The sequence below is a fragment of the Danio rerio genome, chromosome 17 (assembly GCF_049306965.1).
Source record: "Danio rerio strain Tuebingen ecotype United States chromosome 17, GRCz12tu, whole genome shotgun sequence".
In the NCBI taxonomy this organism is placed as follows: Eukaryota; Metazoa; Chordata; class Actinopteri; order Cypriniformes; family Danionidae; genus Danio; species Danio rerio.
In genome coordinates, this window is record NC_133192.1 from 21912981 (window position 1) to 21932597 (window position 19617).

Here is a 19617-nt window from a genome sequence, read left to right on the forward strand (position 1 = left end):
AACACCGCTTGGCAATGCGCAGTGTCACACCATGCAGCGCCATGCATTTTAGAATTCTAAACATAGATTTCCATCAGGTTACACACACCAGCGCTACAAGTAGGTGGCTGTTCACGGCGCCCAGCCACGACTCAGGACACCGTTCATATATCTGCCACGCCACAGAGCCCCATCTGATTAGTTTAATTTTAAATAGCATACAAATGTGCGTGTCTGGTCTACAGTGCATCTGTTGTGTGACACCCTTTACAGTGCTACAGTATTTCTCGGTTGCAATAGTGATATCACAATAATTATCTAAAAAAGCAGCGCAATCACTGCCAGACTACTGTTGTGTTTGCAATAAGGAAGGGGTGTTCGGGGGTGAGGTCTCTGAATAACACTGAGAACTGGGATAGGAAAGTAACTGTATTAAAATAGGCATTGTCCTTATAAATAAGTATACATGTTTTAATCTATACAAAAGAGAGAGATTGACTTAGAATAACACTTACCAGTTTAATAATGATTTGATCAGCTGTACTTAGAAATCACGCTGTTTTGATCTTCTAAGCAAGGGTTATTATGCGGTCCTGGCACCAATGGACGCCAACACGGTATCTCAGAGAAATTATAAATATTTTGAAATAGGCACTATCCTTATAAACAAATGTAGTTGCAATCTAAACAACTACAAACTCAACTAAAAAAAGCCTCAAAAGTACATTATGTTGCCCAATAGCTGCAATATTTGTCAAACTGTAGAGTGTCTTCTTGTCGCTATGTGGGCTGAGTAATACAAATGTGAGGTAGCTGTACAAATGATGTTATTGCAGAATATTGGATCTAAATATTTTTGCAGAATATCTATCAAGAACCAGACAGACAAAACTGTCATATAATATAAAATATATATATTTCTCCTATCAGTTCTCATTATATATATATATATATATATATATATATATATATATATATATATATATATATATATATATATATATATATATAAATATATATAAATATATATAAATATATATATATATATATATATATATATATATATATATATATATATATATATATATATATATATATATATATACACACACACACACACACACACACACACACACACACACACACACAACAGTTCTGTCTGGTTCTCAAATCTGATTGGCTGATAGCCGTGCTATATTCTGCAATATCAGAACTCCTACAGCCTCTTTACCCTTTGTGTATTACTCCGCCCACATACAGCCAGCAAAAAGCAGACACTACAGATCTAACGTTTAAAAGATGCACACTCGACTGTTTAACGGTCAGCTTATGATTTGAATCCTGAAGAAAGTAGTTCCTCATACAAATGGGTTTTTGAGACTCTCCATGTTTGATTTTGTTTTTATAGATTATTTTGAGTAGCAGTGCGATATGGCTGTATATCGGCACTGGTGGGGGCACTAAGGCAACCAGTGCCAATATACAGCCGTATCACACAGTTTTTTTTAGTTATTATATATATCAGAACTGAACAGCAGCAGTTAAAATATGCTGTTAAAGACATAATGAACTGACAAGGGAATGTTAATTGAATGTACAAACAAATATTGTCAAGTTAATTTAATATGATTGCATCAATAAGTTACTCATCAATGGCATATAATGACATAAAAAATCTTGGGTAAAGTAAAAGATTTAGCTTAGACTAAAGTGCAAATAGAAAGAGTGATGGATGATATTTACACAAAGTGTAAACAGAAGTCTAAATATTCTATAAAAGAATGTCCACAACCTGTCGTTTTGGCAGACTGACTTTAATAGGTGTATGTATGTACAACGTGCTGCATGTGTATACTGGATGGATGGAAATGGCTGGAGATGGATGGAAAGGGAGGGAAATGAATTATGATGGATGAAAATAGAGATGGATGAGGATAGATGGAAATGGATGGAGATGGATGGAAATGAATGAGGATAGTTGGAAATGGATGATGATAGATGGAAATGGATTAGGATGGGTGGAAGAAGATGAGGATGGATGGAAATGGATAGAGTTGGATGAGGATAGATGGAAATGGATGGAGATGGATGGAAATGGATGAGGATGGTTGGAGATGAATGGGGATAAGTGGAAATGGATAAAGATGGATGGCTGGTTAAAAATGAATGGGGATGGATGGATGGAAATTGTAAATAAATGGATGTTAGATGAGTGGAAATTGTAAATGGATGGATGGATGGATGATGAATGGATGGAAATTGACAAATGGATAAATGAATGGATATTGATGGATGGATGGATAGAAATTGACAAATGGATAATTGAATGGATAAATGAACTGAGATGGATGGATGGAAAAAGTCCAGACTCTTTTATTTTACCACATACCATTTCAAGTGATTTTCTAAAAAATACATGTCAATAAATAAATAAATAAATTATTTCAGATTCTAAGTGGTATCCAAAAGAATCTACTGCAGTACATTGCACGTGTCACACGTGGGCAGTAAACACACGGTTAAATACATGGGGTTATGCTTACAGTGTGAAGCCCAGCAGAACAGTTTCTACAGAGACAGCACACTGCAATAATGAGAGATCACAAGATGAAGAAGGAGGAGAGAGAGAGAGAGAGAGAGAGAGAGAGAGAGAGAGAGAGAGAGAGAGAGAGAGAGAAGAGATGCGAGTGTTGAGGTAGAACATCTGGAGTTGGCTGAATCAGACTGTTTTTTCCCCTCGACTGCCTGACAGCAATCTGCTGTAGAAGACACAGGTAAGTTCTGAAAATGCTATACACAGAGATGCATGTTTCCATTATACATGTGTATTAAATAAGAATGCATGCTATTTAACTCCGTTTTGTAAAAATGACTGCAATTTAACCGTTGTGTTTAATTTAACGTTTCACAAACAAATGAATCTGTCATGTTAAGTATTTTGTATATTTCTGAATTAATTAGCAAATTAGCTGAGCCTGCGATGTTAAGCCTCCTGGATGCTTTTTTTTCTTTTAAAAGGAGAATTCAGTGAAGTCGTTTCAGCATTTTAGATCCCATTAACTGCTTTTCCCATATTGCATCCAGCATCATCCATGCATGCACATGCACAGGTGTTTGGATCAGGTTGAAAGAGCTTGTAGTAAGCCGCAGTCCTCTGTTGGACTTGTTGACATAGACTGAAGCTCTCTGGTGTTGCCATGAAGTGAGGACACAGTGGCAATTTTCTCCCTTGCACACATAAACACATGCACACCTCTGCAGATTGGTATATTTGTGCAGGCGGTCAGCAGACTAGATTTAGTGATAGTAATAAGATTTTATTTGGGTCATATTGGAGTCTGTATGAAAACAATCTCAGGGTTCAGTTTAAGCTTGTTATGGATGTGCTACTTCTGATACACCACATAACATTAAAGGAATAAACAACCCAAATGTTATGTGTAGAGAAGATTTAAATAAAAAAAGAAACAATCATGTTGTGAGTTAGGGCTGTGTGATATTTAAAGTGCTATGCAATTACAGAATGCTAACTACTAGATATTCTATATTTGATATACAATACAATATTTTTAAAAAAATTATTTAAGGTCTTTCTCAAAGGGAAAGATCACACAAAAATTAAAATCATGTAAACTTGTACTCATCCTCCACCTGTTCAAAACCTCTGAGTTTTTGGCTTCTGTTAAATACAAAGAAAAACAGACAAAAAACATGACAATGGCTGCTTTTTTCACCATTCTTCAGTATATATTTTGATTGTTTAATAGAAGAAATAAATTCATAAAAGATTTATTTTTATTTTTTAGCATCCAATAAGTTGCTTTTCTATTAAATAAGTGTATTCATTGCAAACCATTTTGATATGTACACTCACGACCACTTTATTAGGTATATCTGTCCAACTACTGGGATTTTCATGCACAATCATATAAGAGAAAAGGTCTAGAGAGCAGCAGTTTTGTGGGCAAAAAGGCCTTGTTGATGCCAGAGATCAGAAGCAACAGTATCTCAGTTAACCACAGCAGCAGAAGACCACACTGGGTGCCACCCCTGTCAGCTTAGAACAGAAAACTGAGGCTACAATTCACACTATAGAAAATTGGAAAAATGTTGCCTTGTCTGATTAGTCTTGATTTCTGCTGTGACATTCGGATAGTATGGTCAACAACATGAAAGCATGGACCCATCCTGCCTTGTATCATTGGTGGTGGTGTAATGGTGTGGGGGATATTTTCTTGGCACACTTTGGGCCCATTAGTACCAATTGAGCATCTTTTCAATGCCACAGCCTACCTAAGTATTGTTGCTTACCATTTCCATCTCTTTATCTTCTGATGGCTACTTCCAGAAGGATAATGCGCCATGTCATAAAGCGTGAATCATCTAAGACTGGTTTCTTTAATATGACAAAGAGTTTACTGTACTTAAATGGCCTCCACAGTCACCAGATCTCAATCCAATAGAGCACCTTTAGGATGTGGTGGAACAGGATATTCGCATCATGAATGTGCAGCAACTGCGTGATGCTATCATGTCAATATATGTCAAAATCTTAGAGATATTTCCAGTACCTTGTTGAATTTATACCACGAAGAATTAAGGCAGTTCTAAAATACAAAGGGGATCCAACCCAGTACTAGTAAGGTGTAGCTAATAAAGTGGCTGGTAAGTGTATGTTTCAATATTCACATTTCCAAAATGTCAATAATTCTGATAAATTGTACAGCTCTATTGTGAGTATTTAAAAAAAATGTCTAAACCTTAAATCAGAGAACACATCTGTTTGTTATAAGATGTAATCTACAGCTCAGGGTTTTAAATTATATTTGAAAGCGTATAGTTTTTTGTGTGTGAAAGCAGATCTGAGAATTTCAAGATTTGGTCTGTGGGACACATAAAACGTGGAGAAAATCTCCTCATTTTTCTCCTACAGGTGAGTATAATGTGAGATTGGGATGATCATGAAAGGAAAATGACAGAGAGGGAGAAAGGGTGCAGGGGGTTAATGCGATCTTCTCTCCATCTGAGTCCTATCACAGGTGAAGAATAGCATTTGATGATATTAAAAGATTTCAGTTGTAAGGCAGGCTAGAGATCATTCTTTATCACACAAAAACACATGTGCAGGTGTTAAAGATTCTTTAAGGATTTTATTTGTATTTTTTATTATTAAAAGATGGTGGTCAAATTAAAACGATCTAAAAACAGGCTGCAGATCAGGGCTTTCAAATTTAAACTTTAAAAATCTTTCATTTTTTACATTTTAAAATCTAATATCTGACCAAAGAGTGAAATAATAACTTCACACCAAGAATGAAACAGATGACCTTTATTTTATTTGATCTTTAGTTAACTTCCAATCCAACTGGAATTATGGTTAATAATGGTAAAAGTGTTGAAAAATGCATGTATGAATTAAAACCCCCACACATTTGACCACAATAACCAGATTTTAGTCTCAGCTTGGCTCTGTGTTTGCCAAGTTGCAGACTTGTTTGGCGATGAGGGAATTCTAATATTATATTGTAATTAAATGAGGCACTCTGATTGCACCAGGAAGTCAACAATTATCTCATTATGTCTCTCCTGTGAATGAGAGAGAGGGCGATCGAGAGAGACTAACAAAGAAAAATAGAGAAGACAGACACACAACTAAAGCCAAGCGTCAAAATGTTATTTGCTGTGAAAATAAAAATCTGGTCAGTGTTGAATACCTAGCTCTGAAAAGCCCAGTCAAACGCTAACTATGCCTCTTTACCTTAAACTTACGGATGACTGAGATTCTCATCAGGGTTTCAACACAATCAGCTCTTCTGCAATTTTCTTTTGATTTTCACACCGGTTGCCCACATAATGATACGCCGCACAAATTGTAATGATTGGCTGTGCCGCTGTCATCAGTAAGTCACCTATGCTTTTACAAACCTGTATGAATTTCTGAAACACAAAAAGAGAGTGTTGCTGCGGCTTTTTCTTTTTATAAACTTCAATTTCATTCTCTTTCTCACTCAAGGCAGTTGTTTGAAATTGTGGAGCAGTGCATGAGTCATCTATAAACATTTATGAAAATATATGAAATATTCTTTGTGTTTTTACCTTTTTTACACAACTTCTGATAACCCATGCCTTTAACTGTATGGAAAAAAAACAGCATGAATACCCTGCCTATTGCAGTCTTCACATGCTATCAGAAATACTGTAGCAAATTATCATAAAATGAAAGATTGATTGAGGTGGGCTCCAGCATGTAAAGGACAGAAATATTGCTGCACTTACTAAAGGGAATTGTTCACCCAAAATGGATCATCATTATCTTTCTTTCTTCTGTTGAACACAAAAGAAGATATTTTGAAGAATGCTGAAGTCCTGTAACCATTGACTTCCAAAGTCAGAGGTTACAGGTTTTCAGCTTTCTTCATAATATATTTTACGGTCAACAGAATAAAGAAACTTAAGGGTGTGTAAATAATGAGTGAATTTTCATTCTTGGGTGGGCTATCTTTTTTAGCTGTATTCGCTTTTCCCACAATCCATATTGTTTTCTTTCGCTGTTAAAATTTTGCGCAGTTACATATATAAAACCATATGATGCATCTACTGTCTCATTTTGCCTAAAATTACACAATCGTCAACAAGCTGACCATCTACATTTTATAATAATGTGCTAGTGTTAGGCAAGTTTATTTATATAGCACATACACAAGGGTAATTCAAAGTGCTTTACTTAAACAAGAATAAAATAAACAAGAAAATAAAATGATTAAAAGAAAAAAAATATTAAAAACAAAAAAAAATGATTATAATGTGTTTAAACAGGTTTTAAAAGAATGAAAAAAGAAAGACATAATAGTGCGATCTGTCGCACATAGCAGAATGCTCATTCAGTAAACCCACAGCTAAACAGATGCGTTTAAAGTTACAATAATTGTGAATTTGAATGCAATCATAGTGATGGTAATTGCTGCATTTTATTCCAAATCTGCTGGATATCGATTAAATCGTCAATAAAAAATTAACATAAAGAGGCAAGAATAAAGCAGTCCCATTCCCTGATATTGTATGCAATTACAACGTCACCATTCCAAAGTTGGACGTTTTATGAAAGGAATAAAGCATGTATAACATCTCTTTTTCTGTTCCAAGAAATACAGTCATGCAGGTGTGTTATTTTAGTCAAAAACAAACTTACTGTTCCTCATGTATTTTCCCAAGCTTAATGCCCATCCTCCTTTTCCTGATCACAAAAGGAGAATTTACAATAAATAAAATCATACATTGGTGGTGAACAGAGGCCATGATTAAGCTTTTGACACAAAAGTATTAAAGAATAATCCTGTGTGATACGTGCCATATTTATTTTGGGGTTAATAAAATAGGGTTTGGGCAGGGAAAAATATTACCTTAATTTTATATATTATTTCATAGAAATCATGACAAGTTGTCTGTTCAAAATGCTTATGCAATTCACTGGTGCAGTTCACTCTGACTCACTCATAAACACAACACCAATTAATCATTTTGTTTGCAATGGTAACAAAGCATATGTATGTATATATATACAGTATATATATATATATATATATATATATATATATATATATATATATATATATATATATATATATATATATATATTTCCGGTTGCTTTGCGTAAGTCTGTCTGGTTTTGTTGACATATACACGTGACTACCGGAACATGTTAATGCGCGCAGCTGTCAATCAATTCGGTGGGCGGGGGGGAAAAAAAGAAAAAAAAAAAAAAAGAAAAAAAATCGCACACCTACGTAATGGTGCGATCGATTTAAAAACAGCTCCAATTGGCCGACCCTTTTTTTTTTGTAGTTAAATTGAAAAAAAAGGACTTGGTGTGTTCATATCACCCCAGTATGACGGTCTATACACTATACCAACACACAGATCTGTCCAAACAGCTTGAAAAGTAGATTTTTTACCATAGGTGCCCTTTAATGCCTAGCATTTACTCTAAAAAGTTAAATTTTAAGCTCATCAGACTAGAGAATTTTGTTTCTTATGGTCTGAGAGTCCTTCAGATGCCTTTTGGCAAATTACAGGTGGTGAGTGGTTTCCGTCTGGCCACTCTATCATACAGGTCTGCACTGAAAACCCTAATAAGTTGACTAAACTAAATTAATTGAGTAAACTAGCTTCCTCAATTTCATTGAGTGGTGGAGTCTCCCAAAACTTGCATATTTAACTTTATTTAATCAAATACGCCATTTTGGGAGACTCCATTACTCAATTAAATTGAGGCAACAAGTTTACTCAATTAATTTAGTTCAGTCAACTTATTAGGGTTTTCAGTGTGATTGGTGGATTGCTGCACAGATGCTTGTCCTTCTGTAAGGTTCTCCTCTCTCCACAGAAGAACACTGGAGCTCAGACAGAGTGCCCACCGGGTTATTGATCCATTCCCTGACTAAGGCCCTTCTCCCCTGATCACTCAGCTTAGATGGCTCGCCAGCTCTAGGATGAGTACTGGTGGTTCCAAACATCTTCCACTTACGGATGATGGAGGCCACTGTGCTCATTGAACTTTCAGAGCAGCAGACATTTTTCTGTTACCTTGCCTTGAGACAATCCTGTCATAGAGGTCTACAGACAATTCCTTTGCCCTCATGCTTGGTTCGTGCTTTGACATGCACTGTCAACCCAGGCACTTAAACAGGTGTATGCCTTTTCAAATCATGTGAATCTGAATTTACCTCAGGTGAACTCCATTTAAGCTGCTGAAACATGTCAAGAATGATCAGTGGAAACAGAATGTACTTGAGCTCAATTTAGAGCTTCATGGCAAAGACTGTAAATACTTATGTACATTTGATTTTTCAGGTTTTTATTTTTTTAATGAATTTGCAATAATTTCAACAAATCTTTATTCAGATTGTCATTATGGGGTATTGTGTATAGAATTTTGAGTAAATAAATAAGTTTAATCCATTTTGGAAAAAGGCTGTAACATAAAAAATAATGTGGTAAGATTGAAGCGTTATGAATACTTTCCGGATGCACTATATACTATTTTTAGTTATAGCTATTAACTGAATTAATTTACAAAATGTTACTATATTATGATATACAGTATATCATTATAGATATGAGATATAGATATGAGATGTTATCATCCATCCCTACTCATCACTTTTCACTGCCTCCATTGACAAAGACAAGCCAAAATTCTTCTTTGGTGGTATGAAAAATAACAAGGGGTACACAAGAGCAGGGTTAGTAAAGGACTCCATTTATATTTCTGGATGAACTGAATATTTAGACTAGTGATTAATGGAATGTGAGGCACTTTTCAGACACTGCAAAAGAGTACATCAGGAAGAGTTGTGCAGTGACTTCAGAGCATCTATAGATTATCCACAGAACACTCAGATCGATATAAGGCCGTTCTGCAAGCCTGCTACCCAAGATACACACACAAAGATAAAAACACTACAGTTTCCATTAGCCTACAATCTATGGATGGTTTGCCAAGGCGGGCCAACTGCGTTCTCATTATGAGCCATTGCAGGTCTTGATCAATGGCCACCCCCAAAGGAACATCTATAATTGGACGCACTGCAAATCCCTCAGCAGGGTCACAGTATCATTCCTCCCACGCGCTTTGCTTTTATCTCTTTCCCATTACGTTCGACTATAGAAAAAGTCAAATAAAGAGATCTGTTTTATTTTTAATCAAAGGTGTCAACACAGCTCTCTTTTTCACATAAAGGTCTATAATAATACATGCTCTCAGAGGTACGGTGCATTAGAAGGCATTAAGTAAAACCTTGTCTTAAAGAGTAAAATTGTGAAAGGTCACTTCACATCCTCGTTATTTCCAAAATAACCTAGTCCCTATAGTATCATATCTTATCAAAAGCATGCTGAGTGTCCTAGGGGTGTGCATGTCTAATTTAGATGCACCTCTTTGTTATTTTCAGACTCCCAAGATGATTTGCTGTCTGGAGCTATCCTGAGGTGGCCAATGCCGTCGGCTCTCTTTGACATGCCGTTGTGGCAGGCGCTGCTAAACTCCACCCTCACCCACAATCAAAGCAACAGTAGTCTGTTCCTGCTTGACGTCCCCTGCTGGCAATCCAGCACCATGACACTCACACTAGTGCTATGCTACTGCCTGGTGCTTATTTTGGGCTTGCTCGGTAACATCCTCCTCATTTGCATTATTATGCACCAGCGGGACCCTCCTAACGTCACTAGCATCCTCATTGCCAACCTGTCGGTCTCTGACATCCTAGTGAGTGTGTTCTGCCTTCCCTTCACTGTGGTTTACACACTCATGGACCACTGGATTTTCGGTGCGCTGCTATGTCGCCTGATGCCATTTGTGCAGTGTGTGTCTGTCACAGTTTCGGTTCTGTCCCTAGTTTTGATTGCACTTGAAAGGCATCAGCTCATCCTGCACCCGTCTGGCTGGAAGCCGAGCGTCCCACAGGCATACATTGCCGTTTTGACTGTGTGGCTGTTGGCCTGTGTAACATCATTACCGTTCCTGGCGTTCCACTTGCTCACCAGCGAGCCATACAGTTTGTTTCCAGCGCCGCTCAGTCAGCTGCAGGTCTGTCTGGAAGTTTGGCCTTCTCAAGAGCACAAACTTGCCTACACCACCAGCTTGTTGCTATTCCAGTACTGCTGTCCTCTGCTCCTCATGCTACTTTGCTACCTTCGCATCTTCCTCCGGCTGCAGCGAAGAGAACGCATGCTGGAGCGCCAGTGCAGCCGCAACAGAGAGGATGAACACAGGCGTGTGATGCACAGTAAACGCATAAACGTCATGCTTGCCACTTTGGTAGCTGCGTTTGCTGTGTGCTGGCTGCCTTTAAATGCCTTCAATGTGGTGGCAGACTGGCACCAGGAGGTGCTGCCCGTGTGCAACCACAATCTGCTGTTTTCACTCTGCCATCTGTTAGCCATGAGCTCCACCTGCGTCAATCCCATCATCTATGGATTCCTCAACAGCAACTTCCGCAAGGACGTGGCCTCCGTGGTGTTACACTGCCATTTTCAGCCACTAGAGGACAGCTACGAACACTTTCCAATGTCTACAATGAACACTGATGTGTCACGGACATCTTTTAGACTCAGAAACAATTCTGTGTAAGCGTCCTAATCAATTTATGATGATGAATGACAATAAAACCAGTACTGAGTTTGAATGTACAATGAGTATCCACTGCAGTGCCAAACCTTTTACACAGTCTCCAGCCCTGTGATCTTAATTAACATGTTGATTAAAGGGGTCAGTTTATGTTGTTCTGATCTCTTGAGATCTTTGTTCTATTTCAGAAATCACTGTAAGATACTTTGAATGAGATCTGAGAGCTCCCTCATCCTCCATAGACAGCAATGCTCCTGAGAGTTCAACGTACAGAAACGGATTCAAAAACATTGATAGAACATTCCATGTGTCTTCAGTGGTCCAACTATGATTGTACAAAGCTCCGTGAACATATTTTCTTCTTTGTAAGGTCTTCAGGATGTACATTTGCTAATAGATTTAGCAGTACAACACGCAAGTGTCATATTCCAAATAGTAAATGCCCACCCTGATCTAATGCAGAACAAATTGGCATCAAACCACTGAAGTCACATGGAATACTTTGAAAATCGCTGCATCCAAAATTACCTCAGAACTTTTGGCTTTTGAATTTATCACATGGCCTACCCACATCAGTTGCATCACTTCACTCCCATTCATAAAATTTTCTCGTGGTGCATCATGGGATAGCATAGCATCCATCGAATGCACACTTCAGAACCTGCATCCCAAATAGCATGCTCTACACTATGCACTATGTACCTATGCATTTACACACCCAATAGCATAGTATAGTGTCGTTTTAACTTTTTTCTACAAGGTGGAAATTTAAACAGTTTCTCAGATGACGTTTGTCAGTTGCCAAAATGGTGAAATAAATGACCAAACTACCAAATATACGTGCCATGAGTATAACCACATTCTCAATAGGGAGGCGGTATAATCACTCAAGTAGGAAACTTTTGCTTTCACATAATGTAATCCAACATGAGCCCAAAAAGCTCCACCCCTTCCACTATGTGAGGAAAGTTGCAGTCGTTGAGTGTGTGAAGTGTCCAACATTCCACACTTCATTTTACCGGTTGAATAAGTGCATCATCCGAGTATTTAAAATGCATTTAATCTTTTTAGAGTTTTCAGTGTGATGGCACTACTTACACTATTTATACTATAAAATAGCGTAAAATAGTGTATAAGTATGTGATTTAGGATGCACCTAGAATCTCGCCAAGTAGTAGGTCACCCGGGTGCATACCGTTTTACGAATTCTATGAATTCGGACATATTACTCAAGTTGCATACTGATTTTAGTGTGCTATAAAGTATGGAAGCATGACATTTGTGGACTTTGCTGTATATGGAGATTCTGAAAGCTCTTATATTTCATCTAAAATTGTATAATTTGTGTTACAAAGGTAACTGAAGGTTTCAGGGGATTAGAAAGACATGAAGGTGAGGAATTAGGAAAAATAAGAGAATTTTAATTTTTGTAGTTAACTAATCTAAACTAAACTAATCCAACCCTACAGAAATAAATTTAGTGACAGTGCAGAAGATTGTTGAAATAATTCCCTGGCAAATGCATACTGTAATTGAGGCTAAAGGTGGAATAGGAGAATAGTGTAAAACACTGCAAATGTATTTTATATTGGCAAAGACCTGTATAAGTAACAAAACTGTATTGAAAATATGTTTATGAAAACTTGTTCTAAGATTGTATGGTGTTGAATATAATTGGTCCAAGGAAGGAAGTTGTGCCTAGAACCCATTTGAAATCACAGGATTGAAAGCATCTAATCCCTATGCTGTAATTTTAAGGTATGATGATTATGTCTCCCGTAGCATTTTAGATTTTAAATGCATTTATATTGCTAAATCTTGTGGGCTATATATGGTTAAGGCAGCACAAGATGGTCTCTGGGCCATGTAGTTTATTTTTCACCCAAACACAATGAAAGCTCTAAGAAATGAATTAGTCGAAGGCAATACTTGCATTTGAAACATTATCTCTTCTTCCTTGAGGCACAGAGCTAAGTTTGGAGGCACTGACAGTGTACAAATGCCTGGAAATTGCAGTTAGCTAAGCCCTAATGCTAACCCTAATGCCTAAGCGTAATGCAAGCAAAAACCCACAATAAATCTGAATATACCTGTCAGCTTATAAATGTCAAGCTGCAGCCTTAAAGGGGAAAACTGACTATATCCACTGAGCAAACAAAACTGGGCTGGAGTTTTTCATTCCACCAGGGCTTATTTTTGTGGCTCTTCTTTTTAAACAAACGCACACACACACACAACATCAGCACAAAGCAGCATTTTTTTTAAATATACTGAGGTTGTAGTATCAAATATGTAGCCTTACAGAACATGCAAACAGATACTGATGTATAAAGTATTAAAACTTGAAAGAAACTTTAGATGGAACTGACAGAGAAAGAGACGTAGCAGTGACCTTCTTAAGAAATAGACAAACCTAACATCTGTTCAGATTGCAGATCTCATGTCAGGCTGTGTAACTCAGCTGTCTACATGATTGATGAGAGTATTACACTGTATGATAAATGAATTCTGCTTTAATTTATTTTCAAGTGCATTCCCAATGGATAGAGCATCCACATTTCAAGAGTACACCCATGTCATGATTTAGTTATCATGTAATGTCATGTAGTTCAAAATCAACTAATAAAATTGAGAGCTTGTAACCTTTCCAGGCAGATTAGATCATTTGAAGACAAAGGGAAGAAAAATCTAATAACCTGTTTTTTGAACGACCACCTGGGAAAAGGTATGCCTTATCTGTAATAATAAGATTCAAGTCACTGTTCCCATAATGCCCCCACAATTTTAACAGCACATATGACATATACGTGCATGTATATTTGTATGTGTTTGTATGCATGTATACATACATAAACAAATATATACACATATATACTCACTATATACTTCATAAGGTACACCTGCCCAACCCCTCATTAATGCAAATATCCAATCAGTCAATCACATGGCAGTACCTCGATGCATTTAGGCATGTAGACATGATTAAGACGATCTGCTGCAGTTCAAACCGAGCATCAGAATAGGGAAGAAAGCTGATTTAAGTGATTTTGAATGTGGCACGGTAGTCGGTGCCTGGCTGGTTTGAGTATTTCAGAAACTGCTGATCTACTGGGATTTTCACACACAACCATCTCTAGGGTTTACAGAGAATGGTCTGAAAAAGAGAAAATATCCAGTGAGTGGCAGTTCTGTGGGCACAAATGCCTTGTTGATGCCAGAGGTCAGAAGAGAATGGCCAGAATGATTCGAGCTGATAGAAAGGCAACAGTAACTCAAATAACCACTCGTTATAACTGACATATGCAGAAGAGTATCTTTGAATGCACAACACGTTCAACCTTGAGGCAGATGGGCTACAGCAGCAGAAGACCACACCTGGTGCCACTCCTTGAGCAAACAACAGGAAACCGAGGCTACAATTCACACAGGCTCACCAAAATTGGACAATAGAATATTGGAAAAACGTCGCTTAGTCTGATGAGTCTCAATTCCCGCTGAGACATATGAATGGTAAGATCAGAATTTGGCGTCAACAACATGAAAGCATGGATCCATCCTGCCTTGTATCAACGGTTTAGGCTAGTGGTGGTTGTGTAATGACGTGGGGGATATTTTATTGGCACACTTTGGGCCCATTAGTACCAATTGAGCATCATGTCAACACCACAGCCTCCTTAAGTATTGTTGTTGACCCTGTCCATCCCTTTATGGCCAGTGTACCCATCTTCTGGTGGCTACCTCCAGCAAGATAATGCACCATGTCATAAAGCGTGAATCATCTCAGACTGGTTTCTTGAACATGACAATGAGTTCACTGTACTCAAATGGCCTCCACAGTCACCAGATCTCAATCCAATAGAGCACATGTGGGATGTGGTGGAGGCGGAGATTCGTATCATGGATGTGCAGCTGACAAATCTGCAGCAACTGCGTGATGCTATCATGTCAATATGGACCAAAATCTCAGAGGAATACTTCCCTTACCTTGTCAATGTTGAATCTAGAATTAAGGCAGTTCTGAAGGCAAAATGGGGTCTTAAACTGGTACTAGTAAGGTGTGCCTAATAAAGTGGCCGGTTATATATATATATATATATATATATATATATATATATATATATATATATATATATATATATATATATATATATACACACACACACACACGCACACACACACACACACACACACACACACACACATACATACATACATACATACATGCATGTTCTTTTTTTACCTTTTGTATCACGCAATCTACAAGTTTCTCGAAACAGATTTTAATGCCTGAATTGAATGTGACTATATGTTATTTTAGTGTGAAACATTTTAAATGTTTACTGTTCTGTTTAGTATCAGTGTAATGCCATATCCATGAATGGAACATCAATAAATCTCTTTTATGAGCAATTGGGGTGATACCAAACGTTGTAAAAGAGAAAATCTGAGATTTAGAGGGAGAGGTAAAGAGAGAAGAGAGGATAGATGAGTTTAATATGATTTTTCCTGGAATGGTACAGTTGGCTCATGCTGTAAAGTTCCCACTTGTGGATATGTTTGCCTGTATTTCTTCACTATACTTAAATTGTTTTGACACCAGTTTGTTTTTGTAAGTAAGATTGAATGTCACCAGAAGATAAACGGAGGGAAACGATGATTGCCTTTTTATTTTTCAGTGTGTATTAAATGTGATGACAAGTCTTGATACTGTTTTATTACTTTATGTAATTGTCTGGAATTATAGTTTATTATTACAGGGTTTTTACATATTTTCCAAAGTCAAATTTAAAGACTTTTCAATCAATTTCCAGGTATTTTTAAACCTTTGCATCACTTTTTAATAGTGGCAAATTACATATTTACATATATATACTTCATCACATTATATCTAGGCCTGTCACAATAATCAATATATTGACTTATCACACAACACAGGCACATGACCTCATGACCTGATGCAATGTATAAAACCAGCTCAACATTTTAGCTGATTGCGCAATGTCTCTATTGAAGGTGTCAGTGTCAATATGGTTATAAAAAACACTATAGTATTTACTATTAATGACTTTAGTATATTTTCATGTGGGTGTCAGACATCTAAAAATAGATATGATATTGCAGCCTCTGTTACTTTTATCTTGCACTCTTTTGTTAACATTTATTATTATTCATTTGGGATAGGCCCTTTCACGTTATTATCCCAATGCCTAATTAATAAATTGTTATAATGACTACAATTAAATTAAATATTCATAAGAATAAAATATTATGCGTTCTTTGCAATAGTGTACTTGCATTGTGAAGATATTAAATAGTCATTCTGGCATTATATAATGAGTGGCATAAAATGGTCTTAAAATGACAATAATTTAATTTATTTCAATATATTTTCATGCAATATATCGTACAACAAAAAACAGATATCATGACAGGCCTAATTATATCAAATGCTATGTTACAGTATATAGTAGTATTCTAAGGACCTTTTTGATGGCATGTTTGAACATTACTCCAATTTACTTATATGTAGTTTATTTTAAATGTGTCTCATGTTTTTTATCATTTATTGTAATTTCAAAGGAAGCAGATAAAAAGACAGGTACATTTGCAGTCTTCAGAGTTATTTTGTTGTTGTTGTTTTTTTTTTTTGCAAAAGCAAAACTATCTAAATTTATCTAAACAGATATTGATTATTACCTATTTAGTAAGATTAGTTATTATTATGAAAGCAACGCAACTGCATTTTCAAGCAGTTTCAAATATATATTCCCAAATCTAAGCACTTTTCATATCTTAAAATCGCTAATAAAATTTAAGCATTTTATTAATAAATATAATTTAGATTATTAATAATTATATTTTAATAGTGCAAATGAAAAATGACATTAATCTCTGGCATGCTAATCTGTCCACAGGTTGTCATCTTAGTCAGCAAACTTTTAAATTAGCATTGCACATTTCTTCAAAGACTTTTCTTTTGTTGCTTTAAAAAAAAAAAGCTGTAAGCTATTTGCACTTTATAGGCACAGCCAATATTTCAGAGAATTCAAAAACCAAACTAAATCAGCTATTTTAATCTTCACAAGGACCATTACCACCGCTGTCATGAATATAAATTGTTCCAGGTGCTTGAATGTGAAATTGGATTTCCTTATGATTGACTCTTTCAGTTGCATGGATAAATGGTTGCAGTAGACTTGGTAGTGTTCAATGCTCGGTTTATAGCGAGGTGTCATTAAATGTTTAGAATTAAACAACACATATTTATCATTTTATATCCTCAGTCCATCCATATAAAGAGAGCACGGTAGCTCAGCGGTAAACACTGTCGCCTCACAGCAAGAAAGTCGCTGGTTCGATTCCTGGCTGGGCCAGTTGGCATTTCTGTATAGAGTTTGCATGTTCTCCCCTTGTTCGATTGGGTTTCCCCCATGATTCAAAGACATGCGGTATAGGTGAATCAGGTGAACTAAATTTTCTGAGTGTGTATGGTTGTTTTCCAGTGCTGGGTTGCAGCTGGAAGGACATCTGCAGCATAAAACATATGCTGGGATAGTTGTCGGTTCATTCCGCTGTGGCGACCTCTGATAAATCAGACTAAGCCAAAGGAAAATGAATAATAAAACAGTCCAAACTGAAAAACAAAATCCACGAGAACACATTGTGACTGCAGAGTTCATGTTTCCCTATTAAAACCCTTCAAGAACGCCATGTTAACCAAACATGACTATAAACTTATTGCATGCCATGCATAATTTGGAATACATGGTTCTGATTGGTCAACTGAAGCATAGCTGTCAAACTGACCCTTACCCAAAGCAACCTTCCCTATCAGTGCTAATTTCTCTTTTGCATCATTCTGTGGTCTCGTAAAAACATGAGATGGATGACTTGGCTTATGAGTCTCTGGTAAATGGAAACAAATTGTAACAAATTGCAGAATGGGAGGGGTGACACAGTGGCTCAGTGGTTATCTCTGTCACCTCACAGCAAGAAGATCACTGGTTAGTTGGCATTTCTGTGTGGAGTTTGCATGATCTCCCCGTTATCGTGTGGATCCATGCGTTATAGGTGAATTGGATAAACTAAATTGGCGGTTGTGTATTTGTGTGAATGAGTGTGTATGGGTGTTTCCCAGTGATGGGTTGCAGCTGGAAGGGCATTCGATGCATAAAACATTTGCTGGATAAGTTGGTGGTTCATTCCGCTTAGGTGACCCCTGATGAATAAAGGGGAAATGAACGAATGAATGCAGGACGGGAGCGTATGGCATGTACAGTACCTGTCCTAAACTGCAGAATATTAATATTTATAATGATACATGAGAAAGATCTTTTGACATTTAAGAGATGACTGTACTATAAAATTATACTGAATGTTTCAGAGATTACTTGTTAGTCTGAAAACATCCAAGGCTGTTTACACTGGCAGAAAAAAAGAGATTTTTTACACACATCTGCCACAGGTTGAATTGGATGCACGTGTGTAAACACACAAATCTGAATCAGATTCAATATCTTTTTTGCATCCAATCGAAGCCGTTGCCAAATTTGGTTTTAAATCAGATACATACCCAATATCTGGACATCTGACCTAATTGAATATCTGATTCTCAGTGTAAATTAAGTCATTATTCCATGACAGATTGCTCTGAAGTTCATATCTCTATCAAGCATGAGTTGCACACGTTGTCATTTTTATGTCTTGCAATGTATGGAAGTCAGTTGGAGGCATCTCATTAAATTAGTTTATGAGGACAGGCATCAACCCAAGCCTAATTGCATGGCTCAAGCAGAAAACAGGCTATATGTGAAGACATATCATTTGCCATGTATAAGGGAGACTTTGGAAAAGATGAATAAGCCAAAGTATTGTACATCCAAATTTTGCACTCATGGACATGAAAAGGCTGTGGAAGGATTTTAGGGTGGAGATGCACCATATTGGCCAATCAGACAATACAATATCAATGTTTTGTACTGTATATATGGTGATATAAATATGACTTGAACAGATGATTTGAACAGATTACTTTGTAAAAAATGAAGTAATTTAGATTGAGATTCATTTATTTAAATTAAATTACAACTTCTTGTGCCTGAACGCTTTCAAACTTTCTTGAAATGCTATCAGTTACAAGTGTCAAAAAAAGACACAAGCAAATGATAAACATGGTCTCCATTATTTCTAAACTCTGAAGTAACTCACAAATCTCATGAGTTCTGAATTCTGCCTATAAAATATTACAGCTACGATTCTGACTGATGCATACATTGTGATATACAGTGTATACACTGAAAGCATACATTACGCATCCCTAGTAGATTAGTGTAAACATGGATATTGGATACAAGGCATGTTTGAGGTAAATGTAAGCAGACTGGCCAGAAATGTGATATGGGCAAAAGTTTGGATCAGTGCATTAAGGCTTGCAGTGAAAACGCAGCCCAAGCAGCAAAAATAGTTCTTTGATATTTTGTCTCAGTATGATGCCATAAAGCAGCTCTGCAGAA

General features: G+C 36.7%; 3 protein-coding genes across 4 annotated transcripts in view; 2 read left to right on the forward strand and 1 right to left on the reverse strand.

Annotated features, from left to right (window-relative positions):
- Nucleotides 1-19617, reverse strand: part of sh3pxd2ab (SH3 and PX domains 2Ab) — a 118509-nt gene that overhangs the window by 94448 nt on the left and 4444 nt on the right. The window lies entirely within an intron of this gene.
- The window catches only part of LOC141378555 (uncharacterized), an 876211-nt gene that overhangs the window by 40088 nt on the left and 816506 nt on the right, over nucleotides 1-19617 (forward strand). The window lies entirely within an intron of this gene.
- npy4r (neuropeptide Y receptor Y4) lies at nucleotides 1108-13777 on the forward strand. Of its 2 annotated transcripts, XM_005158664.6 has the most exons (2): nucleotides 1108-2753; nucleotides 9930-13777. In XM_005158664.6, the coding sequence occupies exon 2, from the start codon at nucleotides 9974-9976 to the stop codon at nucleotides 11105-11107; it is 1134 nt and encodes a 377-aa protein (XP_005158721.1). In that variant the 5' UTR covers nucleotides 1108-2753; nucleotides 9930-9973; the 3' UTR covers nucleotides 11108-13777.